The sequence below is a fragment of the Python bivittatus genome, unplaced genomic scaffold, assembly GCF_059951505.1.
Source record: "Python bivittatus isolate LINGU-HERP-01145 unplaced genomic scaffold, Pbiv_v1 ctg000020_np1212, whole genome shotgun sequence".
NCBI classification, from domain to species: domain Eukaryota; kingdom Metazoa; phylum Chordata; class Lepidosauria; order Squamata; family Pythonidae; genus Python; species Python bivittatus.
In genome coordinates, this window is record NW_028277030.1 from 104,658,387 (window position 1) to 104,670,941 (window position 12,555).

The window sequence follows — 12,555 nt, forward strand, 5'->3', positions numbered from 1 at the left end:
GGAACTTAGATCCCTCTGTGTACTTGATAACTGGTTATTTCCTATTATTCATTATAGTTGGGATGAATACTGTAAGGTAAAAAAAAAAAAATCTTTTCCCTTTCAGCATGTGCTAAAATTATTATTCAGCAGCAAAATATGTATATTGAGTACCAGATCTCTGTTCTTAATTTGTTTTTCATTTTGATTTGTTAGGAAAACCTAGCTCAAGATGCAAGGAAGTGAACTAAATCTGTAGAGAAAATTTCTCTTTGTGTCCTGATAATGTTTATTGATAAAGTTATTTACAGACAGACCAACTTCCTGAAGGACTCAGAGTGGTTTGCCAAAAATTGATACATCAATTAAAATTATCAACAAAACCTAATACAACTAAGGCAGCCCAACTACCATCAGTACTCAAAAGATTGGTGGAATGGGGGACTTAAAACTGACTGGGGTAAGGGAAGGGACCTTTTCTATGGCTTCACCCACATTGTGGAATGTTCTACTACTGGGGGTTCATTTAAACGTACCAGCTATCTTTTTATTCTGCTTATTGAGACATTTCTGATCTAATACAATTTTAGGCAGTCTATTGATTTGAAGACAATTGAGTGGTCTTTTTCTTGTGTGATAAATTCTTATCCATGATGAAGGAGAAATGGGATTTTTATTTCAAGTTAAGATTAACTCTATTTACCCTGTGGCTCAAACACACATCAATATCACATCAAAAACCAGCTTTCCCCAAACTACTGCTCTCCGGATGTGTTAGACTACAAATCCCATACATTCCTGGGAGGATAAGTACAGTTGTATCAGACAGCACTAGGCTAAAGAACCCAGGTGTAAACAATTACTTTTAGCAAGCAGGGGTTCACAGCATGAAAGAAGTACAGTTATAACAATGCAAACCATTTTAGGATGATGGTACACAGACTGGAGTTGCACTGGTCTCCTGCATTTTCCATATTTGGTTAGGGTCCATAGAATTTTTGCAATTCTTACAGTACTTTTCTGAGAGCATTCCAGGGTGCGTTTATATCCATTGAAAAGAAAGGGGATGGCATGAGGTCCTGAAAATATTTAACTTAGTCCCAAGTAATGATGGTAATAACATTTAAGTATGTGTAACAACTATATCTAGAAATATATTTTCTGAACAGAACATTGAAATATTTCAAACTACATATTTAGAAAATTACAAAAATGATAGTTGCAATAAAATGTTTGTTCAAAAATGCTCTACTAAATCCTTTGTGTGCTTTATATGAAATAATGATATCTATTTTTTCTACAAAGTTCTTGGAGTATATATAAGTACAGTGTCAAGGAGCCTGCAGAAACAAAGTCCCATCTAGCTATGAATGCTATTTTCTCCTCTATTTTATAGACCCAGAGCTATGCAACACTTTCTAAACTTCTTGGTTTACTGGTTAAATAGTTATCAGAATCTGATGAGGACAAATTTTCTGTACCTATAACATTCACTAGATAACTTGTGACCCATTGGGTCATCCTTTCAGAGATATTTCCTTACCTAAACAGAGAAACAGAATGACCATGGGCAGGCAAAAAAGCAGTGGGAGCGGGAACAACTTCTGACTTTCTGCTGGCTTCTCCATTGACGTTCCTTGTGGGAAGCTGGCAGGGAGCATTGGAAATGACTTTGCCAAATTTCAATCCCTGAGGTACATGGTATCATCACCTCAGAAGTGTTCACACTTCCTGCCAACTTCCCTACTGACTTGTGGGAAGCTGGCAGGGAACATTCTTCTTTCCACATATAATATAGACTGGTGCCATTTCCCCTCCCCTCATGAATCTCAGTAGAGCCCTGCTGAAGCCTCCTCCTCCTCCTCCTTGGCTGACCCACAGAACTGCCTGCCACTTTGCTGGGGGGAGGGGGAACCAAGGGAGCCACAGACTGTGAGGAAAACTGCACCCCACTCCCCCTTTCCGCATGTCCCCAAGGGCCACCTTCCTCCAGGGAGGAAATGGGTTCACCCGTCGACCATTGGCACCTCCCAACCAACCCTACCTTGCCAGCAGGCATCTGAGTCGCTTCCTTGTCCTTCCCTCATCACCCACCACTGTTAAGAGATTTCAAATTCAGCCTCAGTTCCAAAGCAGCCAATCACCCTCGCCTGTTGGACCTTGCCACCAGCCGATTGTGTTCAGGGGTCAGAGGGAGGTGGGAAAGATGTCGAGGATATGCGCTTGACAATCGCGTGACCTCAGCTGATTGTGGCAGCATGGCAGTGCTGAAGCGGCCACAACTTTGCCAAATTTCAATCCCACGGAAATAATGGGTCCCAGATTTTGGATGCATTCTGTAAGTTAGCCCATTTGAAGTACCTTGGTTCATAAATTGTTGCCCTATGATGCACTGTTTTGCCCAACTGAAGGTTACAAACAGACAAACAGACATAAGAGTTTTAGTAGTATATGGATAAGGGGTAAGAAAACCTTCCACAACTCCCATTTCTAAACAACCTATAGGAGAACTGATTTACAAGTCAGTTGGCTATAATAATATAATAATAATTGATTCCCTGACTGGAATCAATTCCTAACTGAAATCAGTGACTACCTTGGACTAAGGGAAATTGTTTCATTTGGATTCTAGCAAAGGAGAAAAGAATTAAACTTCTCACCCAGCGTGCTAGGATCCCAGTCCTGGTGCTTCTTACTAGCATCTACTGTTTTTTAATTAAAAAAAAATGCACCTAATTTTAAATGACCCTTTAAGGTATTTTTGCTCTATGAATCAACTCCTTTGTTTTAAACCCTCTTCCTTTCTTCCTTCCTTCCTGACTTTTATCCTCCATTCTTTCAGGAATAAGCTAGCAAGGCCACTGGTACAATAATTCTCTCTGCAGTTTGCCATGTTAAGCAAACAAAAAGTGTGGCAGCTGTTTTAAATTGTTCTTTGCAATATGTATTCTGCAACTATGAATGTAAACTTTTTAATCAGAATATCAGGGGTGCACACTGTTCATATATTCAAATTAAATTCTAAATTAAACAAAGTACACCACTTCAAAGCATCCAAAATCAGCTTGCTCAAAATAGCCTCCTGCTGTTTTGCCCCTAACCACAATCTAAACGAACACACAGAAAGGCTGACAAATTGAAGCATCACTGGCAATTAATCTTAATTACACAACTGGAATAAGATATTTCAGCTGGCCATAGCTCAGAAAGAGCAAACTGCTTGATAGAAAGCCTGAGCATTCTTCTCAATTAAAAAACAACACCCTAAATACTTTTTTTAAAAAGTTGCAAGCGTACAAAAATTATTTATGGATCAAGAGGGGTTAAAATGTTGAGCTATGTTGACTGACGGGTCTCTCATGTATTTAACTTTTGCACTAGTAGAATGTGTTTCCCAACCATGGGGCAAAGTAAGGGGGCATGACCAGAGATTAACAGGTACAAGTAATACCTTGATTTCTCAGTTGGTGAATAAATTGATGCAAAGCTCATAAACTGGTGTTTTAGGCTACACTTGCTTCATTCATATCAGTCAATATCAGCAGTTTAAACATATTTGCATCAGATAGGAAGGGGGAAAATGTCCTTCAGGGGCATCTCTTTGACCAGAATACTTGAAGGAACAGAGTCCTACCCTAAATGGAATATGCCAAAGCTATTTATTACCTTTTTAGAGAAAAGAGAGGGAGGAAGACTCTTTTGTGGGCAGTCTGTATATAGTTACTAATAGAATATTTGCTTTAGACATTCTGCCAACAGAAGACACTGGAGTTGTTCAGCTAAGCAACTTGGCTGACCTCTGTCCCCACAGTTGAATTTGATCTCCTGCCAGCCAGAATTCTGGCTTCTTTTCTTTGGCTGACCAGCCTGAAAATAAAGCAAAACTTTGCATAAAGCTAAGCCCAGGAAATAGGTTTGTTTTTCAGAGCACCTGCAGGTTACAGTATAGTTTTCTTGTAGATGCCTTCTCCTGCACAGAATGAATGTATAAGGAGACAAGGAAGTCTGTGCTGTTAGAAAAAGGTACTTCTCAAGTCACTGCCTCCCGCTGACCTGGCCCCTACTCACTGTGTGCAGACTTAAAGGTTTGAAAAGAAGTACATGCTGTACTACTGTATGGGTATCAATCCCCCCCCCACCTGAAATTGTGAAATTATTAATCCACAACAGCCAATGCTTGCAGTTCATTCTTCTTAGCCAGTGTTTCTCAACCTAGCAACTTTAAGAGGTGTGGATTTCAACTCCCAGAATTCCCCAGCCAGCATGGGGAATCCTGGGAGTTGAAGTCCACATCTCTTAAAGTTGCTGAGGTTGAGAAACACTGTTCTAAACCTTTCAGTTTTAGCCATGGGGTTTAAGGACAGTGTCAAGGCAGACCCCACAGGAGACCAAAAGAGCTTTATGTCCTCATGGAATCACCCCCAAACCCATTCTATGGATGAACATTTTACTAAATAAAATGTTGTGTGTTTGTTTTTCTTTGTGTATAAGTTAAATTTACATCCTATCTTTTGTTCAAGTGTGCAAGGTAGCATTAAGATGTTCCCCCCACCACACTATATACTACACTGTGCACATTAGTGAATAGTAATAGTCAAACAAATCCTATTTTGTGAATGCATTCATATTTTTACAGCATCGAAGGCATAAAAAACAAAGCCCTATTGATCCACAAAGTTGGATAACAACTTGATAAGCACAACTGAAGTGACACAAAAGTATATTCAAGTTCTTCAAATATTATGCAAGAAGATATTAAAAGAAAGACATGTGGAAGAAGCACACCACAGCCCTCAAAACTGGCCGCATGTGTGAGCCCTGTGACTTTGTCCTTAAAGTTAGCCTCAGCATGAAGACTGCAGACTGAATGCATTGGGTACTAGTAGCCGCTGCATTTGGGGACAAAGAAATAATGGTCACTTCCCAGTTCTGAAAATGTAAAAGGCAAAAAACTGTGGTTTCCTATGGAAGATTTAATTTCTCTGCCAGATTACCTAAAACCTACTAAGCACCCCAATAACATCTAGTAGGACTGGATTTACAAACTGCAGTAAGCCATAGTTTATTTTAACCAGGGTTTGTGAAACAAGCCACAATAGCTGGTTTCATGCATAACTTTAGGTTTCATGCATAAAGCAAAACATAGGCTTTAAACAAAGATTTACAAACTACAGGAGCTGGGTTGATGGAGCATACTAACCCATAATGTTCAATGCAATGTATAAACCCATTCTGTATATTATCAAATGAGTAAAGATGCATTATTTTTTCCAACTATTGATTTGTCTTGGTCTGCAGGCAAGAATTAGCTTAACACCACAGAACTTGTATTTTTCCCATGCTTATTTGAGGTTTAGGAAATTAAATTATACTGAATTTAATACCAGTTGGCAGAACAGCATGAAAGAAGAAGGACATAGCTCTGCTAATCAGGAAAAAAAAAAAGCAGTATATTCATGAATAAAAAGCAAAGTGGTGTCCCTGAAAGCAGAATGAGCTGTAATTACTTATTTGAGTGTATGTGTGAATTAGTATGGTCAAGTATGAATATATCCAAATAACCTAATGAGAGTAGACATAGTAATAACATCTCCCAGTGATAGACCTATGCAATAGCCTGTCTCCTCTATCTTGAAGAACCTAGATCAAGAGTTCCCTAATGAAAGGTGAAAGTAGGAAGTGCTCCATAGATACAAATATCCAGCTCAATTTTAATACTTCAAAGCAAAAATTGTAGTATTGGAAGGTGGGGAAAAAAGAAAGAGACCTACCCATGTTTTTCTCTGCCAGGAATCAATGAGGTTTTGATGTGGCTTTCATTAGCATGGAGGACCTGAGCAACATACTTTCCATTTGGTTGGAAGTATTTGTAGACAGCCACTTGTACCATGCAGTCTTCACTACTGCTTCTCAGCCAAGGGCTCAAAAGGAAGAAGTTCATATTTTCTGATGTATTAAGATACAAGAATGAACCTGCAGGAAAAGAGAACACAAGAAGTCTGATTACTAAAAAAAAGGTGCACATCATTGACTTGTTCATCGTCAGCCAGAGGATTGTTTTATATTTGCTGATTTTTATGAATAGCCTACATGGAACCTGCCACATTCCCTGTGGTTGACCTCCCTCTCCTGAACTCAGAGGAAGTCTGAGGCAGTGCTTCTTCACAATTCATAGACCTCCACCCATTCCCATAAAAATATTGCTAAATCACTAGATTCCTCAGACTTCGGTGGCATGTTTACTGTGCCAAATTAATGGGCTCCTTATTGCAGAAGTCAACAGTTGCTGAATGGTATACAGATTGCTGTTGATGGATGGAGGGGAGTTAGCAGCAGGACCAATGCGGACAGCCCTCAGAAGGCCTCAAAATGCTTCTGCATCCTTTTGAGACAATCCTATCTATGTTCCTGTGTTCAGAGTTCTGATGGATTGCATTATCATTATTAGACTTTTATCCCACCTATTTATTGAGAGACAGAAAGAGACAGAGCCCACATACCTAATACCTAATGCCTCCTATTTCCCCACAACAACCACCCTGTGAGGTGGGTTGGTCTGAGAGAGAATGAGAGGCCCAAAGTCACCCAGCCAGCTTTCATTCCTAAGGGAGGCTTAGAATTCACAGTCTCTTGGTTTCCATCTTATTTTACTGCAGTGATTTTCTTTTATTGATACTTTATTGTACCTGCTCTGACTCTTCCCCACCAGTACATGCTTCTGTGGTAACCCTGCTTCTCCCACAAGCCTACATGGAACCTGACATGTTCCCTTTGGTTGACCTCCCTCTCCTGAATTCAGAGGAAGTTGAGGCAGTGCCTCCTCCCAATTCATAGACCCCCACCCACTCCCACCTCCCATAAAAACATTTCAGGATAAGCCTTGAGGCTTGAGGCTGACTGGGATAAGATATGGCGTAAGACTCTATTCTTTCCAGCCCAGTGGCAAATGGGAAAGAATTTATGTAAAGGGATTCAGAACTCTATCTAGCTGTCAGTAAGATAGTTTTAACTTTCCAAAAACAGAACAGGACAAAACCAAATTTGGTGTGCTAAGAGAAGGTGGCAAAAGAAAGAATGAGGTTGAATGTTGACTAGATCCAACTGGAGATTTTAGGGGGAAAAAATCAGAAAAAAAAATCTCCATTGCTATGGGAGCAGCAGTTGGAGAGCTTGTTAGAAGTTGTTGACAGCTCAGTTTGAAGACCCTTCTCTTCTATCTTGTGGTGAAATGACCCAGAGTAGGATTTTTTTTTAAGTGGCTGGAAAGATTTCCAGTGGCCATCTTCTGCGCTTCCATAACTGTGCTATTCTTTATAACTGAGTGGCATGTTGGAAAGAAACTAGGTACTGTAAAGGGGGTTGGGATTCTGACTCTCTCTCTCTCTCTTTATCAGAATGATAACATTTATTTTATCTTTAAATAAAGCTGGCCAAAGATAAATGTTTAATTTTATTGATGCATCAGTTTGTTCTGACATTCTCATTTTAAATCCACAATAAAGGGTTTTGTTATTATCTGAAACATCAATTCTCTTGGCTGAGTCTTATTCAAATAAGGTGATAGAGATGTATAGAAAGGACAGAAATAAATGCATTTACGGTAATTTGTATTAACTTAAACATTTTAGTCTTGATTGGGGCTTCAATTCAACCTAATATGATATATTACTCACACAAGCAGACACGCACCAACTCTCTCTCTTTCATACACACTCACAGTTACATACTTACTGTCTCAGGCTTACACAAACATGGAGGAAGTGAAAATGGCATCATATAAAATTTTACTCATTCAAATATTTATGCTGGTCTAGGACCGTAATAAAGATTTGATTTGATTTGATTTGACATTCAAATATTGTTGGCAATATTAAAACATGTGGACAAATCCATGGAGGATAAAGCTATCAGTAGTTACTACTTGTGATGACTAATTATCTCCAGTATCAGAAGCAATATATTTATCTTTAACAGTTGCTGTGAGTTAATATAGACAAAGTTAATTTAGGGGCAAAGTTTATAAATAAATTCAACAAATAAAGGGACTGAAGGAGAATATTCTTGTTGCATTTTTGGATGAAATAGACTTCTGGCTATAGAAACCTACCTCACCATAAAATTGCTAGAATGAAGAAAAATGCAGGACTTTTATTTCACGTTATCACTGGAAAATCATAAAAAGCGAATACTAAGAAGATATATGGATAACTATACATCACTGTCAAGAGTTGGCAGAAAAGCAAGAATAAGTGAAAAGACTTTTAAGGATCCCATGAACAGCCCAGAAAACAAAGAGATCAGAGAAGAAATCAAACTAGAATTCTCATGTAAAGCACAAATGTCCAGGTTCTCACTATCATATTTTAGATACATCACATGGAAATCCAGTTCCTTTCAAAAGTCTATAATGCTTGGAAGAGCTGAAGGAAAAACAGGAAGAGGACCACCAGTGGCAAGGTGGATGGATTCAATTCAGACAGTAATGAATGTACCACTGACAGACCTTGACGACAGATCATTTGGGAGCAAATCTATACATGTGTCACGAAGAACTGACATTGTCTTGAAGGTGCTTAATCAAGTGAGCATAGGTATGGAAAGTCAGAACAACTTGATTTTCACTCAGTGGTCAATTAATACAAAACTAGGTGAAAATCTTTTGGCTTTTTGAATCTGCTAATAGTTATTGACCTTGAAGCTAGGACACTACCCTTTAGCCAGAACAAAATGAAAGCTCCTTCATCTTTCATACCAATGTGGAGGTAGAGAAAGTATAATGTCTGGATCTATATAATGAGATGTGGATATCAAAGAGCACTTTCTATCTGAAAGAAAACATGAATAAAATTTAGATTGGGTTGCTTCCCCCTCATACAGGCATAAGAACAAATATTTAGCTTGTCATCTCTGCAGAATTTACCACCATAGCTTTATAATAATAACCTCCTACCTTCTAGAAATACCTACACACACAAACACACACATACACAAATTAGAGCTCTAAATCACATAGAATTAATCACATCTGCCTCAGAAGACTGCTGAAATCACTGAAAAGAGAGACTTATCTGTTAACTGTGATACTTTGTCTACTCATCTGCACACTCACTCATCTGGTTTTTATTTGGGCAGAACAATATTCCAGAACATTTTCTACTGATATTTTTGGTGGGAAACCCATCCCCAAAATTTACTTAACACGTCCCCCAGATTCTCCTGCCATTGTGGCCATAAAAGAACAGCACCTGTACTGGGAAAGGAAAGTGAGTTTGGATGAATGTACACATGAACTATAGTTGCAGGTGATCAATTTGTTGTTACTCTTCACAACTCTGGAGCATCACATACCTGGGAGAGTAGCAAGCTGACCCTCAGAGAGCAGGAGAAGCATTCTTACAATCGGATAGATGGCAATACCATGTGATCAAAGCTGGCATCTGCCCTGAAGTGGATGTTGAGGCAACAATGTTTCATGAACATGGCTGGTATGGATTAAAGGCAGTTCTACAGACGTCAGGTAAACTTCCTATGCAAAGGCCATGGACATTGCCACTGTTCTGGTGGAGGGGCCACAAATCAGGAATGGTACAAGTAAGAGCAGTGGTACAGTAAAAACATCATCTTAGCAACCCAGTGGGAAAAATGCAGAGAAGAAGCAGGTAAATCATAGTGATGTCCTTCATAACAAGTGAACAACCTTTCAGACAGGCAAAAAAAGATTAGATACAATCAAGGTCAAAGGTAAGGCACTTCTGCACAGCTAAACAACGTAGAGACGTTTCCACTGGCCCAGTAGGATTAGTGAAGAAAATCAGGAGAAACACATCCTGGTTCATGAGGAAATCATACACTACCTTTGGAACAAATACCAAACCTTGTATGTAGAATCAATGGGGAGGGCACATAATTCACTAGATGGTTGAGGAGACATGACAAGCTACCAAAAAGACCAACTGAAAAGATTAAAAAATAGTATCTAAGAGCTCAAAGTCTTTAAGAGTAAATTGAGACAATATTACAAAGAGACTGTATTTAAGGGCAAATCTAGAGGATAAAGGTTTAAAAAGAGTTGCCCAACATTTATGGATGTGATGGATATGAAATAACTTGCTATTAATGCTGTGATGCCAGCTAAATGAATTTTCACTGAGGATAATGAAAGCCGTTTATCCTTCAGCCACAAAATAAATTGTGGAACCAAACCAAGTGGACAGGAAATGACTGGCTGGATATTATAAAATGCTTAAGAAACCTCATTTGTAAAAGAGTCTAAAACAAAATGTATTGAACAGGCATAACCTAGAAATAAACAATCCTCTTCAGGATAAATGTATAAAGAAAGTCTGTGATGATGTTAAAGGTTTATTCATTAGGGACACATATGAACATGTGTTTTTTTACATAGATAATGACATTCTGTTGGCTGAAAACCTGAAAAATTTGCAAGGGATGTTAAATAGATTGTATGATGCAATGAGGAGTTTGATTCTGAAAATTGATGCATCAAAGATGAAGGTAGTTGGGTTTGACAAGGAAGATAGGATGAACAAGTGCAAGTTATACATAAATTGTAAAACACTAAGATAGGAAAATAGATGAAAAGACTTTCAAATACTGGTTGAAAGGTAGTGGATAGTGGTCTATTGTGAGGAATGAATGTTGGTTGAAAGAAGTAAAAATAGCCATGTATAAGGAAGCAGCACATCAAAAAGCTCTCACCAAAGAAGTTCCTCACAATGCTGCTTCAGAGGTGGTGAAAAAGGAATGGAGGGCATTTGACACAAATAATTAGCTAGTGAGTATTCCAGACTCTTGCTTTGGGCAGAGCAAATATGTGATGCATAGCTGTTGCAAAAAGCAACAAACTGATTTCAGATGCTAGCAGATACATTCCAAAGGCTGGAATAACTGATAATTGTAAGCTTGCTGATTCAAAGGGTGCTTGTTCATGTTGGTGTCTAATAATGAGAACTTTAAAAATGTATAAGAGGACATTGATTAACAATTTCTTTCTGGATAGAATTGGGTCAAGCTAATGTATGAGAATTCACAAAATAAATTTGACCCACTAAAATGCTGGTCTCAGATGTGAATTGGATCCTATGGCATACACAGGATCCTGTTTACCCAACATAGCTAATATTTTATTTCAAAAATTCTTGAACATGGTTAAATTGTAATAGTTCTGGCTATTCAAGAGGAAAGACACATGGTTTCTGTACTACCAGGGAATAGACCCTACCCCAGGAGCCAATCTTGAGAGGGGAGCTTGGCTCATTGTACTTGAGTTCTGTGTTTTCTTTGTATATTTTCTCAATACCATCTTCTGGTTCAGCTCAGTTATATATTGTGTGATGGTGATTTGGGTTGGCACTAGGAGCAGAATACCATATGTCATTGTTATTTAATAGAAAAACAACTAATTGGGGTGTTTACATGTACTGTAAAATAGAGGGAAATTAGAACGGATTAAGTTTAATTCTGGAAGGAAAGAGAAGAGAACAACCAGCAGCAAGATGGATGGGCTCAGTTACAGTGGCAATGGAAGACCTGAAAAACCAAGTTAGGGACAGATTGTCATGGAGAAAATCTATCTACGTGGTCACTAAGAGTTGACACCAACTTGATGGCACATAATCAATCAATGAAAGTTTCCCTGACTTCAGTAAGTTTAGTTTTTGAAGCCACATGTCCACTAACATTTTTTTTCTTCCTAGTACAAAACAACTCAGAAAAAAATAATTAAGATATTAAGCATATAAAGAACTCTAGAACATGTGTATAATAATTTTGCTGAGTGAGGACTTCGAGTCATTCATTTTTATCATTTCATTTTAAATTTATTTCCTAGCAATGCAGTTGCATTTTTCTCAGGGCAGCACTGAAAAGGCATAGTGTGGCAAACATGCATGGTTGTTTGCTTGCAGATGTTTCATTACCCGACTAGGCAACGTCATCTGTGCACAACCAAGCTCAGAGGGCATCAAGGACTCCACAGTTCAACCCTGAGCTTCATATATTCTCTTCTATTAGGCATATTGTATTATAATAAAAGTGAATACACAGATTTGCAACACAATTGTACATTACAATTAAGCCATGCTTCACCCTATACCCATTTTCAGTGGGCCAGGAAAGATAAAACCACAACATAATGCAGTATCTCCCTTCATGAATGGGATATTAGAATAAAGACTGGTGTGCATATTGTGGGCAACGTTCTATATTTCAAATCTGAATCTTATATCTATAGATGTTATACAGTATATTATGAATGCTTATCTACTGCAATGTTGTTTCAGACATACAGACTTCCACACAAAAACGTACGATATTCAACACAAAATTAACAGATCTTGCTCCCTGTTGTGCAAATAGGGACAGTACCTGCTTAAGTGGGGAAACATTTATAGTGAGGAGGTCTGGGCTTGTGCGGGTGTTGCAGATGGATTACAGAAGCCAGCATAGTTTTCTTAAAAACAGGTTGTGCTTATTGCTTTTTTTGACAAAATTACTAGATTAATGGATCAAGGGAATCTGTAGATGATAAGTACCTAGACTGAATAAGGCATTTGA

At 38.4% G+C, this 12,555-nt stretch overlaps 1 protein-coding gene across 1 annotated transcript in view; it reads right to left on the minus strand.

Annotated features, from left to right (window-relative positions):
• The window catches only part of ALK (ALK receptor tyrosine kinase), a 632,586-nt gene that overhangs the window by 299,693 nt on the left and 320,338 nt on the right, over positions 1–12,555 (minus strand). The window contains exon 4 of the mRNA XM_088145791.1: positions 5,751–5,952. Within this exon, the coding sequence (XP_088001917.1) occupies positions 5,751–5,952 (202 nt within the window). The remainder of the gene's footprint in view (positions 1–5,750; positions 5,953–12,555) is intronic.